Source organism: Perna viridis, chromosome 5 (assembly GCF_037379345.1).
Source record: "Perna viridis isolate PV_CMFRI_1.1 ecotype Kerala chromosome 5, ASM3737934v1, whole genome shotgun sequence".
NCBI lineage: Eukaryota > Metazoa > Mollusca > Bivalvia > Mytilida > Mytilidae > Perna > Perna viridis.
The window spans coordinates 14,642,643-14,667,075 of NC_142449.1; the positions used below are offsets into that span (position 1 = coordinate 14,642,643).

The 24,433-nt window shown below is 31.4% G+C and overlaps 2 protein-coding genes across 6 annotated transcripts; one reads left to right on the forward strand and one right to left on the reverse strand.

Moving 5' to 3' along the window:
- Positions 1–611: 611 nt before the first annotated feature.
- On the reverse strand, positions 612–10,134 carry LOC148616173 (UPF0489 protein C5orf22 homolog). 5 transcript variants are annotated; one of them, XM_088582937.1, is made up of 7 exons: positions 10,039–10,061; positions 6,431–6,581; positions 4,894–4,937; positions 4,047–4,196; positions 2,632–3,198; positions 1,870–2,076; positions 612–880 (listed from the first exon to the last, which is right to left on the reverse strand). In XM_088582937.1, exons 2-7 carry the CDS (start codon positions 6,461–6,463, stop codon positions 751–753), a joined length of 1,131 nt encoding a protein of 376 aa, XP_088439063.1. In that variant the 5' UTR covers positions 6,464–6,581; positions 10,039–10,061; the 3' UTR covers positions 612–750. The 5 variants fall into 5 exon arrangements, with proteins under 5 accessions (XP_088439063.1, XP_088439062.1, XP_088439064.1 ...); XM_088582936.1 differs by lacking the exon at positions 4,894–4,937 and having other exon boundaries at positions 6,436–6,581; positions 10,039–10,134; XM_088582938.1 differs by lacking the exons at positions 4,894–4,937; positions 10,039–10,061 and adding an exon at positions 9,733–9,866 and having other exon boundaries at positions 613–880; positions 6,436–6,581.
- Positions 10,064–24,393, forward strand: LOC148616174 (protein arginine N-methyltransferase 5-like). Its single transcript, XM_088582933.1, has 15 exons — positions 10,064–10,179; positions 13,802–13,920; positions 14,405–14,490; positions 15,774–15,905; positions 16,285–16,385; positions 17,329–17,542; positions 18,469–18,558; positions 19,228–19,299; positions 19,923–20,000; positions 20,764–20,822; positions 21,182–21,307; positions 21,808–22,093; positions 22,595–22,688; positions 23,176–23,357; positions 23,701–24,393. The coding sequence occupies exons 1-15, from the start codon at positions 10,073–10,075 to the stop codon at positions 23,851–23,853; spliced, it is 1,899 nt and encodes a 632-aa protein (XP_088439059.1). The 5' UTR covers positions 10,064–10,072; the 3' UTR covers positions 23,854–24,393.
- The last annotated feature ends 40 nt before the right edge of the window (positions 24,394–24,433 follow it).

Genomic DNA, 24,433 nt, shown 5'->3' on the forward strand with positions numbered 1-24,433 from the left:
CACAAAAAGTCAGGAAATACATGGATTAACACATATCAGACAAAAAGATAAATCCTGTGAAAAATGGTAAAATATAACCTATTTTTTAGTGGAGTCCGAGTTGCTCATTTGCTTTTGTTAGTTTGTATGATTTTAGTTACTTTATGTTCTTTGTTGTGTATGTCTGTTTTCCATGTCTGGTCTTTGTCCCTGGATTACATTCTTTGATTACCGCTATAACCTTGGTTCCCTTGATTACTCTTTATGATATTGCAAGAACAACCATCATTTATGAAAAAGAATTCCATTTCTCTTGCCAGCATTTTTTTTGTGTATACCTGCATGTTACTGAGAAACAACACACAAAAACAATACATATTGTACAACCAATCACACTGAACCTTTGTAAGAAATTTAAATTAATTCCAAAAACATTCTATTGGCCAGACATACCAGTATGTATAGATGGGGAGTAGTAGAAATCATTGTCCAAAACAGCTAATGGTACGGGCATAAATACAAAAGGACATTCCTTTTTTTTTCATCATGCAGTCTTTATTTTTTATCATATTTTCAATTCTTTATTTGCATTTGTATCTGTTTAATAACACATTGTTATAAACCAACAATAACAAAAGTATTTAAATAACAAAAGAAAACAAACAACTAACTCTTGTGACAAAAGTCTGTTAAACCAAAGACAACCTAAGAATGACTTCATGGTATTATTAAAAAATCACATTATAAATGGTTCAATATTGAAGCCTGAGTTTATTTTGAATCTTCATCATAGCCATTGGTAACACTGATATCTAGGTAGAGATCTCCAAGCATTTCTATAGTTAGCTCCTGTATAGAGTCAACTTGATTTGGTGGACAGTACTCATCACCAATACTTGACCTGAAATTAAGGAATATTAAAAATTTCATTTGTTCAGTTTTAGCTGTTTAAAAAATATAACCACCAAGAGCAACCTCAATCATAAAAATAAATATGTATAGTAATTATTCAAATCTTCATCAAATTCTATGACTTGATGAGAGAAAATGTATCAGTGATTGATTTCACAAAAAAAATTTAGTGTAGAATGCAATTTCTGGCAGTATAAAAGGAGAATATATTCTTGTGTAAGTGACAATAGATATACTTGCAACTTTTTGTGAAACTTACTATTGATTATAAAATAAAGAGCCTGTTGAGTGCAGCATGATATAACCACAGCATGTTAAATTCAGTTCACTTGGGGCAAGTGTGGACACAGTACAAGTTATTGACAGAATTAAGTCATTATGGACACAATATAGCACAAAATTAAAAATTAAACTGATGGCGAAAAAAGTTCTGCTTTAAGGGTTCTAATCAAAGACTTTTTGCATTTGATCCTTACAGCTAAACAAACTTCAAAGATATGATTCTGATTGAAAAACACGAACAGTTATTTTCAAGAGGAATCAAACAAAAAGAATCCAAAATCGAACAAAAATGTTGATTTTTTTGGCATGGGCCTCTATGGCCCCTTATAACTAAAAAATAGTCATTTTGTACTTCTTTCATACAAAAAGGATAAAAATAAGTCCTGTAAAACTTTTAAAACAGAATTTCAAAACTGACACCTGAATCACCAAAATCATATTAACAATAAACTTTTCCCATCAATTCTAATGATAAAACCAATTCTCTGCCATTCCCTAGAAACAAGGTGTTAAAATTACAAAAAGATCTGATGAGTTTTACTCTAGATATCATAAAAAATTAAAGTTAATGAGTAACAACAGGGTGTCACAATTATATTTCTTTTGCAGTCATATAAAATGTGAATTATTTGTTGATAATGGAATTAAAACCTTTCTTTTGAATGAAAAAGAAAAAAATTAAATCTATATCATTACCTTGCCATAGTAATAATCACAGGTTTATGGAAATAGCTCAAAGTCTCTTGAACTGCTGAAATTAACTGAGTTATCGCCCCTGATGAACTAACATGGTGGGGCAACTCTGTATCATCACATGTGCATCCTGCCTCATGGAGGAGTAAAAAATCTGGTTCTTTTTCTGTTTTCAATACATGGTCTCTAAGTCTGATTATTAAATCTTTTCTGAAAATTCAACAGAACAATCTCATTACATTGATCTATTATTTTGGAGAGTACATGTAACAGGTATCTGTGAACTAAAGATCAACATAATACAATTAAAAGTCCACACTGAAATATTTTGGATAAAATGAAAATTATATACTATTGATTTCTTAAACTACTCTTGGTTCAAGAAAGTATTTTTGAATGTAAGTAAAATTTCCAATAATACCAGAGATTTAAAAATTGACAACAGTAAAGGACAATTCATTATCACAAAATATGGTGTAGCGATCAATTATATGATATTCTAGAATGCAATGGATGCTGTATTTGACAATTTGCAAGAAAAATATTTGGCAAAAATCTGTAAGCTGAACCAATGTTTCAAAAAATTCAAAACACAGTTGTTTCATGCCTATTGGAGTCAATGTCTTTTCTTTTAAGCTAAAACTGTATATTGTCCCATAGATAAAGCTGACAAAAGAACTATTGCTTTAAGTACTAATCTCAAGCGGTAGTTCTTTAATCATCCCTAGTCAATAGTTCTGACTGATTTGTCAACACACAAAAAACCTGTATAACCACAAAACTTCTAACTTTGGATGGTCTATATTAGCACCACTGTCTTCCTGTAGGCTGTTGAATATCTGTTTCAGATCAGATAACTGTTTATCTCTAGATTCATTACAAATCTGAATAGCTTTGTCTGTTTCATCTAAAGGTTTCTCAAACCAATAAAGTTCCTTAATAACTCCATACATCTCATCAGAATACACAAGTCTAAATGGATTCTGTGTTGAAAAGAAATCAAGATCTATATCCAGTATAAACTGTTTTTCTTTGAATTTTTCATATAATGCCTGTATTGTTCCTATCAAACCACCTGAGAGTTTAGTATCCAAAAAGCAACAATTTTTACCATCCATGTTTTCTTCAGTGCAAATTCTCTTAGAGGAAATTTCTTGACAGACAGTATCTGTGTCTTTTTCAGATAATGAGTTAATACAAGATGTCTTTTCTGTTTCCCAGTTATCAGGTTTCACAGTAATGACAGTCAATGTCATTTCTTTTTTGTTTTCTAGATGTTCTTCTGGGCAATACAGTGCTTCGCTGACATAATAATTCTCCTTACAAGTTGTTCTGAAAATATACCAACAAGTACTGTCTCAAACACAAGCATTTATTACATTAGAGTAAAAGACCATCTGTTTCCTGGTATCAATTCATGGCTTATTGTATTACAGCTGTTTCATAGAGCTTTCAATTAAAGGATGTATATGATCATAATTCCCTTCAAAGGAACATTTACTATTTGTAGGGAATTAGAATTTTCGTAAGACCCAGGTAAACTAGATATCATTGAAATGGAATCTGTCACTGTGCACAACACATTCAAAACTCATCACAACTGAGACACAAAACAGTTATGGAAAAAAATCAATAATTTAACCTTAAGGTTAAAGTTCAGTGCCAAAAGTTCATCAACCATGGTTACGCAGCACATTGCCTTGAGTTGATTTACCCTCATGGCAAATATCAAATGCCTACATCAAAAGACAAAAAAGTTACAATCCGAACACAGATCTATTTTGCAAAATCATTTAATTTGACCTTTAGGTCAAAGTTCTAGTCCAAAGGTCATCAAATAATCTTGAGCTGATCTACCTTCATCCCAAATATCAAAGGCCTATACCAAGATGGAACAAAGTTACAGACTGAATAAGATTAGTTAGTAACATGATAAACAGATGGACAGATGGACACACTGATTACTATGGGACATTCACCACATAGTGGCAGTAATAATGTAAGTTATATGCATCTAAAGGATACTGTAACTTTACTATACATAAATCTATGATTTTTGTTTTCTGTAAACTACTTCAATTTTAACTTCTGAGAGAAAGAAAATATGGGAATAAAATGAACAGTCTATTACGTTTACAAGTCAACTTTCCAATAAATTTGGTATAAATTCTTCTTTTTACCTTATGCATCCATTTGATTTACATTTGCCTACAGAGAAATTAATTTCTTTGTCCTGTATCTGTTCACACCAAGGAGGTTTCAGCCATATTACATGACTAATATGTCCAGCATACACCAAAGGTATAATCCAATTCTCTATGCTTATTGTCCTATAAAAATACAATGAGCTTTTATAGAACATTTTATTTTTGTCAGATGTTATTAAATATTTGGCAAACACATTTCTAATATCATACGAATTCTGAAACCATTTACTAAAAAAAAAATCATAATAAAATAAATAAGTTTACCATTACACCTTAAGCAAAATTTCAACCTAATATTACCATATTTATTGTAGGAATACTCTGGTAAAAGGGATATCTCCGGTAATTGTATAAACAAAAATAGAAACCATATGCTTTTGGTATATTTTTATCTTGACATGTGTTCAATCTGATATTTAAAGCAGGTCATCACATCTCATGCTTAAAATAGTTCAAAAGCACATGGTTTTTGTTTTTATTTTTATTCAAATGGCTATTACTTTTACCTGGTTACTACTAAAAAAGATATGGACATCTTAATTAAAATTTTTGCATTAGGGTTAATGGGATACTAATTTATTTTCAGATGAATGTTTTAGGTAAATGCTTCAAGAAAATGAAATTGAAAATGTGTCATCCATTATTTTTTCTTATTCTGTCAAAAATCTGATTTTTAAAGAATTATTTTTTCATAATCCTTTAAAAATCAAATGGACTACATTTAAACCCAAAGAAAAAGTGGTTTTCTATACAATCCACAAATTAAATTACAAAAGTTTATAAAATTGATCACATCTACAATGAATTGTTTTACACTTACAATGAGTTGATGTTTGTGATGTACAGAAATTTTGTGTTGTTTACCTGTTAAAATAAAATGTGTTTGTATTATACACATTCATGTACCTTTAACCGATGTCTACCTACATAATTATCTATAAATACATGTATTGTGGAAGGCAGAAAAAAACCAAAATTTCTTTTTTATTTGTTTTGAAATCTCCCAGTAATTTTTTTAATCCTGCCTTGGTTTTCAATGCATGGCCAATTTCTTTGTGATATTCAAAAATTCTATCATAATTCAAAATTTTCAACAAATTATTGATAAATGATTCATTTTTTTGTTGATTTCAGATGATTGCCCTGATATTTTCAAGTTGTCTGCTGCACTTGAACCATGATACATGGTTAGAAATGAATGATTTCACCCTAATGTCAATACTGTGAGATAATGTTGGTCATCAATTACTCCAGCAATGCTAGAGGTTGACTAGCAAGCTATTTTCTGACTTGGTTGCATTGGGGTATGGAGGAATGGAATTCCAACCTCTTACATTATGTCATCAATGTGTCTGTGTTGTTATTTGACATATAAGTTTATTTTGGAGAAGTGTAATTGTTCTGTAACAGTGGATTTTATTACTTTAGTTGTCTGGGCCTTAATTACTTGAAAAAGTGTTTACACTTATTGAAAACCTTTGGTGATCTCTATAAGTATTCACTACTTTTATATTGATGGTGCATTTGTTGTATTACATAATATCTATCTCTTTTTCTATCTTAATCACCTCTTCAGTCAAATGTCCAGTGTTGCAAGAATTAAACAAAAATAGTCTTGCTTCGTGCAAATTTCCCTATGATGCGTAAGAACAAAGGATTACCATAATTAATATGCAAGAGGAAAAGAGCTTCAATCATCTGAGATGTACAAGTCTCTTTTACAACTTCTGGGTTAAATGGCCACCCCATTATGTACAGTGTAGTACCAAAAACACACTGAACCTAGATCTATGCATTGTAAGTGCATAATTTGTGTGTATGCTGATCAAAAGTAATCAAAATAAAGCCGAGATTGTGTACATAAAGATCATTTTTGTAATTTAATACATGAGTGTATGAATATTGCTTACATTTGTGAGTAATTTGCCTTCATGCTGTCAGTTAGCAGAAAGTGGATTTTAAGTATTATTTATTCAAATAAAATTTGTGAAAAATGTCTACAATCATTGTACCATTAGTATAATGATTCGAAGAGCCATATTTTCCAAGTTTTCCAATATTTACTATTGGTATGCTAATCCAAGATGTCATTTGTCCTGAGAATTTACGGTGAAACTTTGAAAATTATAATTTTAACATGTAAAGTAATGGAAACGATAGATGTGGTGAGATTTTCAATTATTTCCCCTTGATTATCTGCCATTATTGCATTAATATCTGTTGAATAACACAAATGATATATCAAAATGTATTAGGTTTTCATCAAATACATGAGTAGATTATTTGTAGATTTAAAGAATCCAACTTTCAACAACATGAGATTTAGATTTATTTGTAAACAAAGCATAAAATCATACTTTACTCATACAAAGTCTGTTTATCATACACATCAGCAGCTGGCATATCCAATGGGATCAGTAAGTCTGGATGGGAGTCAAAGTGAACAAAAACAATGTCATTGATAGGCAGGTGTTTACTACCAATACCTCTGTGGATAAATGGAACTACCTGAAACAGATTATACAAAATTAAGAGTACGCATTTTAAATCTACAATACATGGAATTGAATATATATTCTTAAAAAATCAAACAGCAGTGAAAATACAAAATTTTAGAGATAAACAGATCCATTTATAGAGAGACATTCACACAATACAGATATTGACTAAATTCAGGGCTTGATCCCAACGTGTTCATCACCTGTTTAGAACAGTTAATAGCTTGAGGCAATAAAATTTAAACTATCACAACTTAAAACTTCTGAAGGCTTATGACAGTCCATTCTTTTTGAATTCTAACTAAAATCAGCACCTGGTTATATCTGCACCATACTGCATAATCATTTCTTTTTGTGGGGATAAAATTTTGTTGTTTTGTCTTTGAAACTGATTTCGTGTGGAAATTTTTGTGGATTCATGATTCATTTAATTTTTTTTTACTTCTCGTGCAAGCTCTTTTATTTGCCATAGTCTTCAATATAGATTGCACATCTCCCACCATCTTGGCAAGGGAGATCAGAGTATCCTTTTGAAAGAAGCATGTTTTGCTGTTACAACACTTTTGATAAAACAAAATAGTATGAAATTTTGGTTACTTTAAAAATCCTTTAATTCGCGGATTAGGAAAGCAACAGAAAATTGTGGATTCTTAAATTCATGTTTTTGATGTATTCAGTATACATATCAATCGAAATCTCCATTTTGTTTGGAACCAAATTTCATGGTTTGGCCTACCCACGAAAACCACGAAATTTGATACCCCACAAACAATAATACTTTCACAGATTGTTAAAAGATCAGCTGTAATATTGATGTTTTCCTGCTATATGCAAATCAAATGTTTTACTAAAATAATGGAGCTAACATCAACTATGTCACAATTAATGAAAAGATATTTTGAATAAACCAAGCTCATTTATTAATGTTTGGACCTTTTAAAACAGTTTATCAAGTATATTTAAGTATTTGTGACAATTGTTTACATCTTTGTAAATGATCTTTATTGTCTGCTAATTAAATGACAAAGGGATCAAGGACAATTTTGAAATCTCATTATTGTATATTACATGCTTTACTGCACATATACCGGTAGGTGAAGTAGATTATGGCTTTGTGCTTTGAGAAATTTTGGACTATTGATTTTACGTCCATAGATTTGATAAAGTATAAGTGCATTTGAATTCAGAATTAAATTTTATTTGAAACAATATTTGCAGATAAATTTTCATGGGGATTTATTTTCATTGATTTGTTCTACCCATGAAATAAACAAAATTAAATCCCCTAAGAAAATTTCTTTGATATTTACAAATATTACAATCACTGAACAAGTTGGAATCTATCATAAAGCTCAACCAATGCAGCTTTAATTACAGTTTTTTCTCTAAATATATAGCTTATTTTTTAGTTCAGTTGTACTTAAAAGTAATTTGGCAGGTGGAAGAAAAACAGACAAGCTGAAAAATGACTATGAATGGGAGAAGGTCATTAATTTTTTCTAACATATTTAAATTTGAAAAATATTTAGCTCATGTAGTAAATGACAGAGAAAGATTCAATCAACCACACTAGTTTTAGAACTAACTTCCGTAGACTACATATACAAACAAGCTGATTTACTATTCCTAAACACCCATTGAGGAAACAGTTTGTAAAAATTTGCTTTTAATGCATTAAAGGATGAAAAACATATGCTGTTATTTTGTTCAAAATAAAACACACACCACAGAGTTGAACTTGTTTGTAAATGTAATAATAAGAATACTACAAAAAAGTATCTCCACTGCTAAATTATAGCTCCAAAATCATTTAGTCAATTAAGCAAAGAAGATCATTTTATTTGCAAACACAAACAAATATGTCAGTGTGCAAGGTTTGTGGTAGACAATTTTATGATTCGATTGAACATTTCAGTATGGACTGCTCATGTACTGACGTCATAAGAGACACATATTGGAACACAGTATTAGACCTTTTTGGGGTAGAAACATACATTTACCTTGTCAGTCATTTCTCAATTAACAGAGAACACTTACTCCAAGTGATTCTTGGTAATGTTAAAGTGTTAATGGAACATTGTCCAAGTCTATAATCTGATGTCATTCCCGAATTTATTAACATTTCTGCAAAGTTTCTAAGAGAATCGGCATGTATCTATTTTTCTAATGAGTAGATAATTTGAAGAACTTTAATAGTTTCATAGTTGTCTTTTTTTTTCAAACTGATCTGATAAATACTTCACCTTTCTTTTTTGATCTTTGTACATGCTTGTAAATATGACTATCATATCTCTGTATTATAGGAATTAAAGAATATATACATAGATGTCATCGGTTACCTGTGATTTGGTTTTGGTTGGAAAAAAACCATTGAGTGGCATGGGGCATCAACTTAAAATCATCATAAATTTTTCATTTTATAAGATAATTGCAAAATTCTTTTGGTTCCCTAGGCTGCAAATAAAACTCTCTTTTACCCATGGAATTTTTAAATAAATATCCAGTAAAAAAACAATATAAGCATAAAATCTGAATAATAATTCTATAAAAAAGAAAAGGTTTACATATAAATATCATTATAAATTTATTCTTTTAAGTAAGAGTTATAAATTCACATACACAATATGAATTTTTTGAACTAAATGAAGCATTTTTACAGACCCAAAGTTGGATATATTATGAAGTTTTGAAAATTTGGATTCTAATCATAAAACTGTCAATTTTGTTATTTGAGTATATAGGGGCAACTATTTTGCTGTACCTGTGTAAAATGATGTTTCGGGGCCACTTGCAGCCTACCCGATGGTATGGGGGTTTTCTTATTGTTTAATGAAGACCAATGTCAAAAGTATAATTACCACAACCTTTAACAGCGCTTGCTCGCACTTATCATGATTACTAGGAACACATATTTCCCTGTGCTTTCTAGCGTCATTGTAGACTACAAGATAAGTGCTAAAAACACGATTTGTCGAGTCACAATAGTTTCACTTTCGGTGGAAGCTGCATATTTGATAGTGGGAACAAGCCCTTGTGCTTTCACCCACAGGGGCTTAGTGAGTATTTTTAGTAACGATATATGCCCGCTAGGCAATGGGAACCTCTGAAAATATTTAAAATATTTAAAGTTGAAAGATATTTTTAGTAATAAATGACAGTACTCCTGGTCCAATGAATTTCTCAAAATATTACAAATCCAATTACATCATTGTGGTCTTCTACAATATAGAGTGGGACTGAAGAATATCTCTTGAGTTCGTTTGACATTTTTGACAGGAAAATAGGCGCTGACATGTTGATGGTCTGCACTGAATGAAGAACGGGAATAATTATGAAAAGTTTACATAAATTCTTATTTCATTATTATTCTATCGATAACAATAAAATTAAATGACAAATATCGATCAAAAGACACGATGCCACCAAAAATCTTCCCAATTTAGAAAAACAATCAGTTCCGAACTAACCTGTCGTATCCGCTCCATACTTGGTTTTTCTAAAATGCCGGTCATGAAGTTGTCAACAACGAGTGCACGTGTTTCTTGTGGAAGAGATTTCCATTGTTGTCCTAATATCAATGACACATTAGATCAAGCATGCAAATCAGGGTATATTAGTATTTTGACAGATTCTTTTGTTCAATTGAAACGCTTTTAAACTGAAAAGTGTGAAACTGAATTTACCTCCCTTACTTTCTGTGATTTTGGCACTTCGCTCATAGAATACCTTAAGGTACGAGAACACAATTAATTCTCATTGGTTTTCGAATATAGTTCCAACGTTGGTAGTAGGCACCTTCCACATTTTTTTCATATTTTTACTGGAAACTTATTTGCTGAAGTTTTGCCTCTAATTGGTCGAAAATGGGTTAAAATTACATGGGATTTTTTTTTCATGAATCAATTCTGACTAAAAGTTGTGATTTGGTTCAGTGGAAGAAGGTTAAAATTTAGGACTTTAAACTCAGTTCATTTTGTCATGTTTACCCCATCTCCGAGTTATATGTATTAATTTCAGAAAATTATGGTAAAATTTTCTACAATTTATGTATAAAATCCTGTTTGTACATATCTTTATGACAGAGAAGTTTTATTCAGTTTGCGCCGGAGAATTTTTTTTAATCTACTCAAATGTATATATTGAAATGCACTTGAAAATTAATTGTGGTCTCATGCCTTAATATACAACCATTAACCTTGTCTCATTAAATTGTCCTCAAAAGGAACCAGAAACAAGTATATTTTCTTGGTGTGTATATGATATCATTAATTGATTCTAATCCCAGCATTCATTTTTATGGCAAGCCAAAGTGGACAAAAATGCCTATTTATAAATATTTATAAATGAATTATAAATATTAATAATTGTCTTATGTTTATAAATATTTATAATTCATTTATAAATATTTATAAATCCAAGACAATTATAATTCATTTATAAATATGTATAATTCAGTTATAAATATTTATAAATGAATTATAGATATTTATAATTATTTATAAATATTAATAAATAGGCATTTTGTCCACTTTGGCTTGCCATACATTTTGACAGGTCAGAGAGAACCACTACTTCATCTATTATATCTCAACTGACATATAATCCTCCAATTGACATATACAAGGATAGACAAATTGACATATAATTCATTATTTTCTCAGAAAACATCTTTAATTGAAAAATGGAGCAATCTTTTCAGGAAACCAAGCTGAAGTGTGATGACATTCTTGTCATTTCAGGTTCTAGATGTTAACACATCATGCTGCATTTAAAATAATTGTCTTATGTTTATAAATATTTATAATTCATTTATAAATATTTATAAATCCAAGACAATTATAATTCATTTATAAATATGTATAATTCAGTTATAAATATTTATAAATGAATTATAGATATTTATAATTATTTATAAATATTAATAAATAGGCATTTTGTCCACTTTGGCTTGCCATACATTTTGACAGGTCAGAGAGAACCACTACTTCATCTATTATATCTCAACTGACATATAATCCTCCAATTGACATATACAAGGATAGACAAATTGACATACAATCCTCCAATTGACATATACAAGGATAGACAAATTGACATATAATTCATTATTTTCTCAGAAAACATCTTTAATTGAAAAATGGAGCAATCTTTTCAGGAAACCAAGCTGAAGTGTGATGACATTCTTGTCATTTCAGGTTCTAGATGTTAACACATCATGCTGCATTTAAAAGAAAGTTGCATTTGTTGTGACGCTCTTTTTCACCACAATCACTTGACATATATAACAACAACACACCTCAGTATTCATATTTTAATCTGCTTAATTACAATTCAGATATCTTTATATAGAAACACAGAGCACATGCAAATCAAGAAATTATAACAATTAAATACAAATTAACAAAGACCGGAGCTTTAACGAAACAATGTCACAATTAACGGAGAAAATAACGGAGCAAAGTGTCACTTATATCAATTGACGGAGAAATGAATGTCTACAATGAATTGACGGAGGAAAAATGTCTTTGCATAAATTAACGGAGTTCAATACAAACAATATAACTCGCTATAGTTAGCGACAGCATTTGTATGTTCACCTATTATTTTATCTATTTCATTGACCCTAATTACCAGTCAGTGGAAATCAATAATGTGGGCGGTCAAATGAACATGAGTTTTAACTCAACAGGTAAGAGACGGTGTTGTTCAAATGGATAGGAGCATACTGACCCTATTTAAATACTTGAACATCATCATTGGAGCTCAATGGGACAGTTAAAACAACAAAAGAAATATTGTAAACAGACAGGCTGAAGAAATGCAGCATACTTCAGGAAAAAGAAAACACTTCTTGGGCACAGTAAGGGTCATATATTGTTGGGTTTTGTTTTGAGAAGTGATGCACCATTCTCAAACAAAGATTTAATTTTGAAAAACAGTGAATTACTTGTCAAATGGTCTATCCTTGTATGTATCAAACGGTGAATTATATGTCATTTGAGATATAACATATCAATTAGTGGTTCTCCCCGACTTGTTTGAGGTATGTCCACAGTCAGGAGATATTGGCCATTTATTTGTCTCTGTGTTATTATTTTACTTCTTAGTTTATTTTGAAGAATTGTCATCTTTCTATTACCATGGATTTTATTGTTTTTGTTGTCAGGACCTTTCAGAGCTTACTTGAAGGTGTGTTTACAATTGTTGTAGACTTTTTTATGGTCTTTGAAAGTATTTACTATTTTTTATTTAGGTTGTACACTGGTACATTTGTTGCCATTCCTTTGTTTTGTCAGATGACTTGTTGCAATCATGTAAGGCCTGTTTCACACCTCTGTGGCAGTATCAAACATTTGATTTGCAAATGTGGATCCCAAATGAGCATTGGTGTTGCTATTTAAGCATTAGGACATCATTAAACTGTGTAAATATGTTACTTTAAGGGTTTTACAGACCATTTAGCTTAAACAAATTACCATTTTATACATTGTTTCTTACCTGTTTGATGTTGTTACAGGTATTGCCAAGGCATGATTTTTTTCTGCTTTTTAAAATCTGGATTTTACCATTATGTTTTTTTTTACCTTATGGTTACTTCTGATTTTGCCAATTTGTGCCTGATTACCTCTCAGTTCATTTATTAGGATCCAAGATAGACACATCTTTACATGAAACACCTTCCAATCTTGATAATAAAAAAATGCTTATGTGAAGCATAAGCTAATTTTGTTAAAATTTGTATATTCATGATATTAGAGAATGATCAGTTTTATGTTTATGTGGTTTAGGTACAGTAATACAAGTAGGAACAGATACAATGTACATGTATGGGTTACACATTTTGTGCTGTATCACAACATTACCCTCAGTCAAATACAGTTTAGTGAGAAAAAGTAGTGGACTGTAATTTTGACTATAAATAAAGAAACTGATGGATTATCTGACTGTTTTGGTTATACATGTACCTGAACTCACCACATTGAATTACATGGAAATGTGTATAGTCATCACTCTAGTCATAATGTACCAGGGTTTTCATTATCTTTTCAGTGAACAGGCTTGATAGAAAAAATGGACCGTCCACATCTTCAAAATGTATCAAAGGGGGAATGGGGCCCACTGTGATTATTAAGCATCCATTTCCACTTTTTGAACTGTATAAATTTTGACAGTAGCCAGTTCTTAATGAAACCTCTAATGTCCATGTACACCTCAGCATTTCTTTTTCAGATTTGACTTCGTGTGTTTTCCAATTGTAAATCCAAGATACAAAAGAGAGTTTATCTATGGACCAGCAAAAGATAGACCAGGGGCTGTCACTAGATCTGATATGCTGCTTACAGGTCAAGGTAATAAATTCAAATTATTGTATAATTATGTTTTCTTTATGTGCAATGATTGATACAAGAAACTATCAACTTGCAATAAAAACTACATATTATATTTAGCAGGCTGATACTGGCTTGTATCTACCATATTCACATTCTGATGAAATGTTCAACATTAATTATTACAAAAAAGGGATATGATTTTATATTTAGGAATGATGTATTTAACATTACTTCATGTGTTTTACTGATTGAACATGTCAGCATATTGATTGATGCCAGGGGAAGGGTGATAATTGTTATGTATCTGCATAAAATCACCTTGGAAAACATTTCCAATATCAAAAAATGGCTCTTTAGAATTCAACAAAATTCGAAGATTTTGAAAGATTTCAGACTACTTTAAGCAAAAAGAATAACTTGTAATTATTTCCATATTATGATAGGCAGACCAGTCAATCCATGTATTATTTGAAAAATCAGTGTTAAGCTTGTTTTGGTACAGATTGGAATTCATTGGTTGTTGGTAAGGTGTCACCATGGTTACAGCCAGATTCCAGAGTAGATGTCATAAGGAAGAACTCAGAAGCTGTATGTAATTTAGTAATATGTTATACATTCATAATATTTAGTAAAAACTAAAGACAAATTTCCAATATCAGACTTTATTTGTCATGTTCAATACATGTAATAAGACTCCACCCATTTAGCCCAATATGGGTCTGGGTGTCAAAAGAGTAGGCCCACAGCAGTGCTGAACTTGTCAATAAGGTGACTAAATAGTCCTCAGAACCCTGGTGGGGCTAGGGTGCTCTGCCCACAGAGCAACTGGGTTGTGTGCCCCAGGTGGTGGAATGGGATACCCCTTGCATGTCACATGCTGGGGTTGCCAGTCCTTAATACAGAAATCCTTTCCGTAAACCATAGTTGGGAAAAATGCCACGCTCTTTGCACACCAAAGAACCCTAATGTGGTATTTGACAGGAAAAAGAGCCTTGTCTTTGCTACAGGAGGCTAAATTGCCTGATCCTACCTACCTCTCCCTATTTCCAGTGGCAATTGAAACTCGTCCGACCCTATTATCCTTGTGTCCCATCCCATATTTCATTTCATCATCATTTCATGTTCATATTTTCTGTAGTTGTTACGAATTACAACTGCATATTATGCTCTTCAGGCGTCGGTTTCACGAAAGGTCATAAGTGTGAAATTGATCGTAAATCATGACGTCAAAATGCTATTATAGTTTATGACGTCATTACTTACGATCAACCTTGCACTTATGACTTTTTGTGAAATCGAGACCAGATTGTTAATCTATCCATAGTACCTGTTTTAAAAAATCACAAAATTCAGGATTTTACAGATTATTTTGCATAAGATATGGCAAAAAATTAGATTTTCATGAAGTAGCATAGATAAACCTGAGACTCATTCTCTCTGGCTATTTTTAGAGAACTTTAATTTATGTATATACTGATATACAAAATGCACTACTTACTGGAATAATAACTCAATTCTTTTAAATTTAATTGAGAAGTCAAATTAAATAACTGGTTGGCATTGACTGAAGACTAAATAGCCTATTCTTTCAATGAGCTTTTTAACGCTTTAAATGCATTGTGAAGCACTCATATAAGAATGACAGTTTCATTCATAGTGCCTATGCAGTGCTTTCACTATTTTTTCTCCTAAAAGGCCAAATAAAGATTTGAACAGAACAAATCCATTAATTCTTAATTGAATGATATGTAACTTTTTCCACTTGAACCGGCCAGACAGGTGTTTGGAGCATGCAAATTGGACTCCAGCCTGTTCCAAATGAAAACACTGCCTATGAGCTAATAAAAGATGTCTTATAAATGTTCTTTTAGGCCTTGAGACAAGAGTTGACATTTGCCAGCCATCTAGCCCTCCCAGCAGTTATGATACCACTCAAGAACAGTAGTATCACTAACCTAGCAAGAGTTCTTAATGAACATCTGGTTAACAGTTTTGCCACTCAGGTAAATATTTTAAAGAGAAGCTTAAAAATGCAGTAGTTATCCTTTAAGTGAATGTGTTTTATCCTAGTGTATATTTTCATATACAGTGTAATGTTGAACTAAGGTATTCAGCTGTCATTTCACAGTTGGCTTTTTTTTGGGTACTTTTTGAAGGCCACTGAAATAATCAGAATATTGCAAAAATCACTAACTTAAGAGGGCGACACAAAAATCTGTTTCAAAGGTCATAACTCCTACATCAGGCGGCAAATCATTTTGAAAATTTGTTTTTTAATTGTTTGATGTTATAAGAATAATAAGAATGTTATAAGTTTTTTTTTAATTTTAAATGGACTAAAATCGTTGAATCATTCATCATTAAATGCATATGTTTTTGCAGCAATACTGGGTCCAAGTTCCAACAATGTCTCCTCGAGATCAAATTGATAATGTAATCGAAGGACAGACAGAGATTGAAGAACCTGAAGATACTTGGCAGTGGTAATAATCTTTGTAGTTAACAGCTTATCAAAAACATGGAGCACATTACATTTGCACCACCAGGGTACCTTGCAATCAAGGAATAACTATAGATATGGACACTAACAGGGTAACAACAGATGAAAAGATATAACATTTATGTTGTATATACAGTCAAACCTTGGTAGCTCAAACTTCAAGGGACCATTGAAATGTGTTCGAGTTATCAGAATTTCGAGAAATTGAAGTTTGTAGATTTCCAGATGTTTTTCATTGCTGGTCAAAGTTCAACTTTATGGTTAGAAATTGCTTACTTTCTATGAAGTTTTATTAGTTCTAGGATATTTTTCGTTTCCTTTCGCAAGGTTATGTTGATTTGTTGACATTAAAAATGCTGTGTTTCATTTTAAAAATCTTTCTGAGTTCGAGTGCTTGGTCAATAATTTTTTTGACATTAAATTTTCTTTAATGCTTTCATCATGCCGACTTCAGAACATTCTTGAACTTCAATCAGTACTATGTTAGATTAAAACTATCCAATTAGTGATGACTTAAATATTACCTGTAATTAACTGAAATGTTATTTGAATAATGATAGGGTTTCAGTTTTGCACACCTTTTATTACCCAAGCTGACAAAATGGCTGACTAGTTTGGAATTAGTAAGGGTTATTCTCTTAGATTTATTACCGAACGGACTAACTAATCAGTTCGAGTGTACAAGAAATCAAAGTTTGAGAAATTCAAGGTTATTTAGGTTGATTATATAGGAGAAAAGTTTGGGATTTTGAATTGTGTTCGAGAAATCTCAGGTGTTCGAGCCATCCAAGTTTGAGCAAATGATGTTCGACTGTAATAGTAAAAGATTTTTGCACAACAAAAGATTTCTTAAATTTACTATACATGTACATGTAATTGATTCTATATTCAAATGCATTAAATAGATATTTCTTTTTACTTGTAAGGTGGCATAAGTTCAGAACTCTGTGTAATGCCAACAAGAGAGTTAGTGTATGTCTAGAATTGACCCCTGACCTCCCATCAATAGAGGTACAGCAAAGATGGCTGTCAGAACCAGTGAAATCCTGTATGGTATCTACCAACCTCTTCCTCACCAACAGGAAAGGCTATCCAGTACTTTCCAGAGCCCACCAGATCTTTTTACACATGCTTTTTAAGGTACATGTACATGTAGTTGTCAACATCTAGAACTATTATACTAGAACCTGTTCAGCCTACCATACTTAATTGTTGTTGATTTTCAGTGTGATTATTCTACCAACTTATAATATTCATCTAAATTTTCTGGAGTACTTTATGCTCTAAATTAGGTAGAATTCACAATCAGAACTTCTTAGCCTTTCTAGTTGCACAAAAGAAAAACCTTGGAGGTACTAGGTGGAAGAATCTGTCTGGAGTTTAACTTGTTTGTTTGTTTGTTGGGGTTTAACGTCCGAGCAGCAATATTTCAGCTATATTCAGATGAATTGGAATTTAACCAATCCAATTATAAAATTATAGTTTTCCTGGTTGAAATTTTTACCAATACTTTTTACAAATTTTTCAAGAAGGAATTCTCCTTTCTGCATCTGAGGTTATTTTTTAGTGTAGCAGAAATGGCCAAGTAGTTCTGATTGATAGAATGCATTTTACTATTGTGTTAAATTAATTTGGTAGAAGATTTTTCAGTAAGAGGGTGTTCTTGTCTTATGATGATCAATAACTATAGCTAGCCTGCCTTTAATACACAGTGTTTTACAGAAGAAATATGTACCTACTTGTCCCTAATGAAACCCTGAGGTTTCACTTCTGAGGAAAATTCATAGTCTTTTCACTTTTGTAGCTGTGCTTCACTTATGCTCAAGACTGAACTTCTTAACATTCATATCAGAAACCCCAGAATTTCAGTAGGAACTGGTGTAAGAACCTATCAATCTTTTTCCCTGAACTATTTACAATTTATAGTCATTAGTGTCTGTCTAGAGGTAAATAGTTTTTCTCACTGTAGTTTTTGTGAGGTACAAGTAAATAGCCGATCTTGGCTTGCTTTGAAGGATTATGAACACTCCCAATAACAAAGAAGTACTAATGTGTTTTCTTAATAGTTAGAAGTTCAGGTGGTTTTGACAGGAACCAGTAGACATGCAGACAAAGGGATACATACTTATCAACAATATCTAGACCACCTGTGGCAGGTATGCATCATTTTAAGCTTTTTGATGCTTGAAAATATTTGGTTCAGTAAAAAAAGTTCGGCTTGTCCACTTACTGTATAAAAGTATGATGTGTTTTATTTGGAAATTTGCCTGTTTTTCTACATTAATCAGTTTCAACAAATCAAGGGAGAAATAAGTATTTTATTTTGAAAATGTTAATATTTGCAACATTTATATATTATACAAATGAAAAATGTGGCAATGAAGTTGGATTGAATATAATAAAAGCAAAATAAAAAAGTGTTAAAAAAAAATTAATTTTTTCGTTAGGAAGTGGTTAGTTCAACCTATAAACCATAAGCTCAATTCAGCATAGGTGACACAAAGGCATTGTGTAAAATAATACAGATTTATCATAGAAACAACCAGTTTTTAAAGCAGATTTACACAATCCATGATACATGTAAAATACTCAATGTTGACATCAAAACAAACTGTCATCTGTGTTGTAGGCTATTTTGCCATGTACATAAAGAAAAAAATATTAGTAGCAGTTTCCATAATGAATTGTCTTCTTCACCAATATCACCAGAAAACATGCTTGATCATTTTTCACATTTTATGTGAAATGGGATTAGTTGAATCTTTTTTTCACAATCCAAGACTACTGTAGTAATTAAAATTTTATAGTTACATATTTTTTTTCAGACTCAGCCACCTCCCGATCCAATAGCTCAGTTTGCTAAAGGGTATGAAGACTACCTTCAGAGTCCATTACAGGTAAACATTAAACATTTATAAGTAGATTCTATTTATTAGGTGTGGTTTTACATGTAGTTAAATGTTTTACAGTGTATATTGGAAATTTATAATTTTCAACTTGTAACCTTTAGCAAATATGTTCACATTTAGTAATGAGTGTTGAGAAATAATTTAAATCATGACTTGTCTGAAGGAGAATCGCTACAAATTGTAGAAATCTCTGAAAATGTAAAACAGTTTGAATCTTTTAATGGAAGTTGAACCCCTTGTATTTACATGTAGTATCTCACTTAGAAAAGTAATTTATACCTGTAATACTTTGTTTTTGAGCAGTGAAACCTTTGACAAATTCATATAGAGATTAGTGATTATATTATATCAATTTAAAGTATTAGCACTAAAGTTCTATGGACTTATAATTAATTAAAGGACCTGTCCAGAACAGCAAGTTTGTAAACATGAACAGTTGGTTACAACTTTATATAATGTGTTTTAGCTATAAGGTAATATATATATATATATATATACATATATATATATATATATATATATATATATATATATATATAAATTTCAGGTGCTAATGAATACACATTTGTGTATCAGTACATCTTAGTTTTCTCATTGCTTTACCTTTGTAGCCATTGATGGACAACTTGGAGTCTCAGACTTATGAAATATTTGAGAAAGATCCTGTCAAATACTCACAGTATCAAAAGGTAAGTGATGACTGACCTTTTTCAGAAAACATCATATTTTGCTGTTGAGAACCTCACATTTACTAGTTGTAGGTAACCTTACAATTTTACATGTTTAACTCTCATATAGGCAGCAATGATTGCTCTAGAATTTCCTAAGTTGATATGCAATATCAATCACCTAAAAACTTGTACTGTGTGCATACAAAATACTGAACAAAGGCAATTTGGCTTTTGTAAAGAATAGCCTATGATTGAAAATATAGACCATTTTAGGCCACTTTTAAAAAAAATTGTTGCAGGAGGGAGGCTTTTTTTTTTTTTTTTTCAGAAGCAAGTTTTCTTTTTTTTTTCCAGAAATTTCATTGAATTGAACAATTCTGTAAATGTACAGGATGTTGAGAAGTTAAATAAAATACTCCATGGCATTAAAACCTACTGGAATATTAGATGTGGCAAGTAATAAAACCCATCTCTCCGCCACGAGACAAACTTTGGTTTTTAATGATCAATGTTAAATAACAGTCTCATTCCCATCGTACTTTTTACATTTCTGTCAAGCCTGCAGATGATTCTGTAACTAATTAAAAGTCGATTCCAAACTGGATATGAAAATTTTGGGGACGGATATAAAATCTCCTGATTTTACCATAATAAAAATTGCAGAAGAGGGAGGGTTTTTAGCGACGTGGCAGTGCCTGAAAACCTAGCATATTTTTTTTAGCCTTATATTTATTTAAATCACATTTGTTATTAGCCTAACAATACTATTCTTTCATTTCAGGCTGTATACCATGCTTTATTGGACAGAGTAAAACCTGAAGAAAAGGAAACAAAAGAAATGTAAGATGAGATACTTATTTTACACATTTACAGGCAATCTGATGATAAATTATGTTATTCATACTGTTAGAATTTTTTCTTCAATTATTTTCATCTTTTGGCAGGCGTAATATGGTATATTGTTGTCTGTCCATCTGTCATCATGCTGTGTGATAACTCATGAACGTTTTGAATGAATCTGATAAGTTTTGATGTTCATTTATATATATGTTTTGGTTTCAATCAATATTAACATTTAGAAGTTTAAACTGATGTACCATAATGCAAATGTGGTTTAAGTTGTTGAAAATGTATCATTTAAATCATCTCACTCCTGTTTAATCTGTAAATTCCATAATAAGAAAAAAACTTTTTTACAGTGTCCTGATGGTTGTTGGAGCTGGTAGAGGACCTCTGGTCAGAGCTTCTATAGCTGCATCTCAACAGGCTGACAGAAAAATCAAGAAAATCTATGCCGTGGAGAAAAACCCTAATGCCATTATCACGTAGGTTTTATAAGACTAGGTCAATATGCACTCTCTTTTAATCATATAAATAGGGGAAAAATAGAAATGTTAAAAACATTAAACTGTACCATATCTTATTCAATTGTAGAAATAATGAAACGTCAGGATTTTTAAAATAAAGAAAGTGAGTTATATGAACATGAAACAATTTCCTTTTCTTTTAGTTATTCTTGTCCTTTGATTTTAAGCTGTTGAATGGAAACATTAATATTTTATAAGTGTCTTATATATACAGAACAATGACAGTTTTGAAGTGTAGACAGAAAATATCACAGTTAGGATGGCAGGGCAACAGTGATGTTCTGTCGAGACATTCGAAACTGGTGTTATTTGGTTTATCTGCAATATCGTAGTTGACTTGAGGCAAAGTTATCATTGGTAATTGCTGAATATTTTTAATATCATGGCAGTAGCCTCAGATAGAAAATATCATTGTCAGAACAATAGAAAAATTGTCAGTAAACTTTTTTATCTTACAGTTTAGAGAATATGAAGGATGAAATGTGGGGTGAACAAGTAGATGTTATATCATGTGATATGAGAAAGTGGGAGGCTCCTCAAAAAGCTGATATCCTGGTCAGTGAGTTATTAGGATCATTTGGTGATAATGAGTTATCACCTGAGTGCTTAGATGGTGCACAGAGGTTTCTAAAGGAGGATGGTATCAGTATACCTTCACAGTACACCTCATACCTTGCTCCACTACAGTCAGAGAAACTACACAATGAAGTCAGGAACTGTAAAGACAAAGACAAACCAGCTGAGGTAAGTCGGGGTCTTCTTACTGACATACAGGCGACAAACCAGCCAAGGTAAGTCAGGGGTCTTCTTACTGACATACAGGCGACAAAACAGCCGAGGTAAATCGGGGGTCTTAATACTGACATACAGGCGACAAAACAGCCGAGGTAAGTTGGGGTCTATTTGATTACTGACATACAGGCAACAAACCAGCTAAAGTAAGTCAGGGTCTTCTTACTGACATACAGGCGAGACCAGCTGAGGCAAGTCAGTGGTCTTCTTACTGACATACAGGCAACATACCAGCCGAGGTAAGTCAGGGGTCTTTTTGGTTACTGACATAAAGGCAACATACCAGCTGAGGTACTATAGAAATATTTAGTCATACACATCTCAATTAAATTATAGTTTGAACATGCATACTAAAATAATTACTAAGAACTGAAAAAAACAGTATATACTCTATGTTTCAACATTATTTTGTGTAAATATACCTACCCCTGGTACTTTATTTTTTATTTTCAGTATTCCTTTGAGATGCCATATGTTGTTAGATTACACAACTGCCAAGTTCTCTCACAGCCACAGAAAGTCTTTGTGTTTGACCATCCTAATAGAGGTATTCTTTTAGAAAGAAGTTATATCACTTTGTACTGAAGTTAGAATTGTTTGTCATTTGAACCACATTTTATAGGTACTGCTTTGGGATAAAATTTCTTACAGTTTGTTTCTAATGTTTGGCTAAAATTTATATCATTTTTTGAAAATCAAATAAACTGTGTAAGAAGTAAAACATAAGTGCTTTTTGGTTTGGAACTTTTGACTTGCTTATTTTAATTTATTTTTGTTTAATCTGATATGATTTAAGACTTTGCCTATGAGGGATTGAGTGATGTGTATTTGTTATGGGTGATTTCTCAACCAACAGAAATATACAAGACTTCCAATGACACACTCTATATATCTGCATTAAAAGTTCTATCAATCACTACCTAACTACTTCCGACAGAAGGGATATGAGCTAATTGATGCTCCATCCCTTTTTTGTATGATTTAGTAGTTACACATTTACTTTTCCTTTCTCAAGTTTTCATTTGTCTTTGTAGATACTGTGATAGACAACACAAGATATGTAAGCCTTGACTTCAGGATAGAACAAGACAGTTTATTGCATGGCTTCTCAGGGTATTTTGAAACCGTTCTGTACAAAGATGTCAACCTCAGCATTCTGCCCTCTACACACTCTCAAGGAATGTTTAGTTGGTTTCCAATTTACTTCCCTATTCAAGTGAGTATTATGTTGTTATAGAATTTACATGTTAGACATTAACCAAGCCTTATCTCTCTTTTTTTTTTTAAATTAATGAATTCATTATTTTTTGTGCATTTGAGGAAAATACATTATTTCTAAATTATTATCAATTAAAGAATCAAGGTTCACAAAAAACAAATATGATTTTTTTTTTTTTTTTTCCCCTGAACTTACTAAAATGAAACATTTTTCTATCTTAATCAGTTTTAACCAACTCCATTTCTGCCTAAAACTTTGAAGCAAAGTGAGATTTTTTATGGTAAAATTAGAATAAAGAAATGAACAGGTTTGAACTATAATGGAATGTGCTTTATTACAGACACCATTATTTCTGAAGAAAGATGACACTGTGACCTTGGATATATGGCGATGTGTGAGTGAGAAGAATGTATGGTATGAATGGGCCGTGACAAAGCCACATGTTCTTCCCATTCATAACCCTAAGGGAAGATCTTATACCATTGGACTGTAGAAACACATTCATGTATAGTAGGAAGTCTTGATTTACTCAAATGAACTATAGGTATCATCACTAATTAAAATGAAAAAGATTTTTGTTTGCAGATCTTAACATTGGAAGAGAGATTTGATTTTCTATACACTGAGTATAGTACCTGTAATAGTTATTTGTTAAACTTAGGTCAGATTGTTTCCTGTTTTAAAAAAAATTGCTGAAACTGTGAATAATGAAGTTCTGAATTCATTATTTCTTCTACAAGTTTTACATTTTGTAATGTGATAACTGAAGAATATTATTTTCTTGTTTGTTTACATATAGGTTAGCTGTAATTTTTATGATGACTCTTTTGCATACAACTTTAATCTTAACCACATTTTGTGTCAATTTGTGTTCATTTAAAAATAATTATTTTTTCCCTTTTTTTAAAGATTTTCTCTGGGAAGAGAAATATTTTGTTATTGTCCGTCAGGTAATGAATTACGGTAGAAATTTTCTATTTAAGATTTGTTGTTATAACGACAAAAACACAATAAAACTTAAGTCTTTTGTTTATTTATTTTTATTTTATTTTTATGTCCATTGTGACATCAAA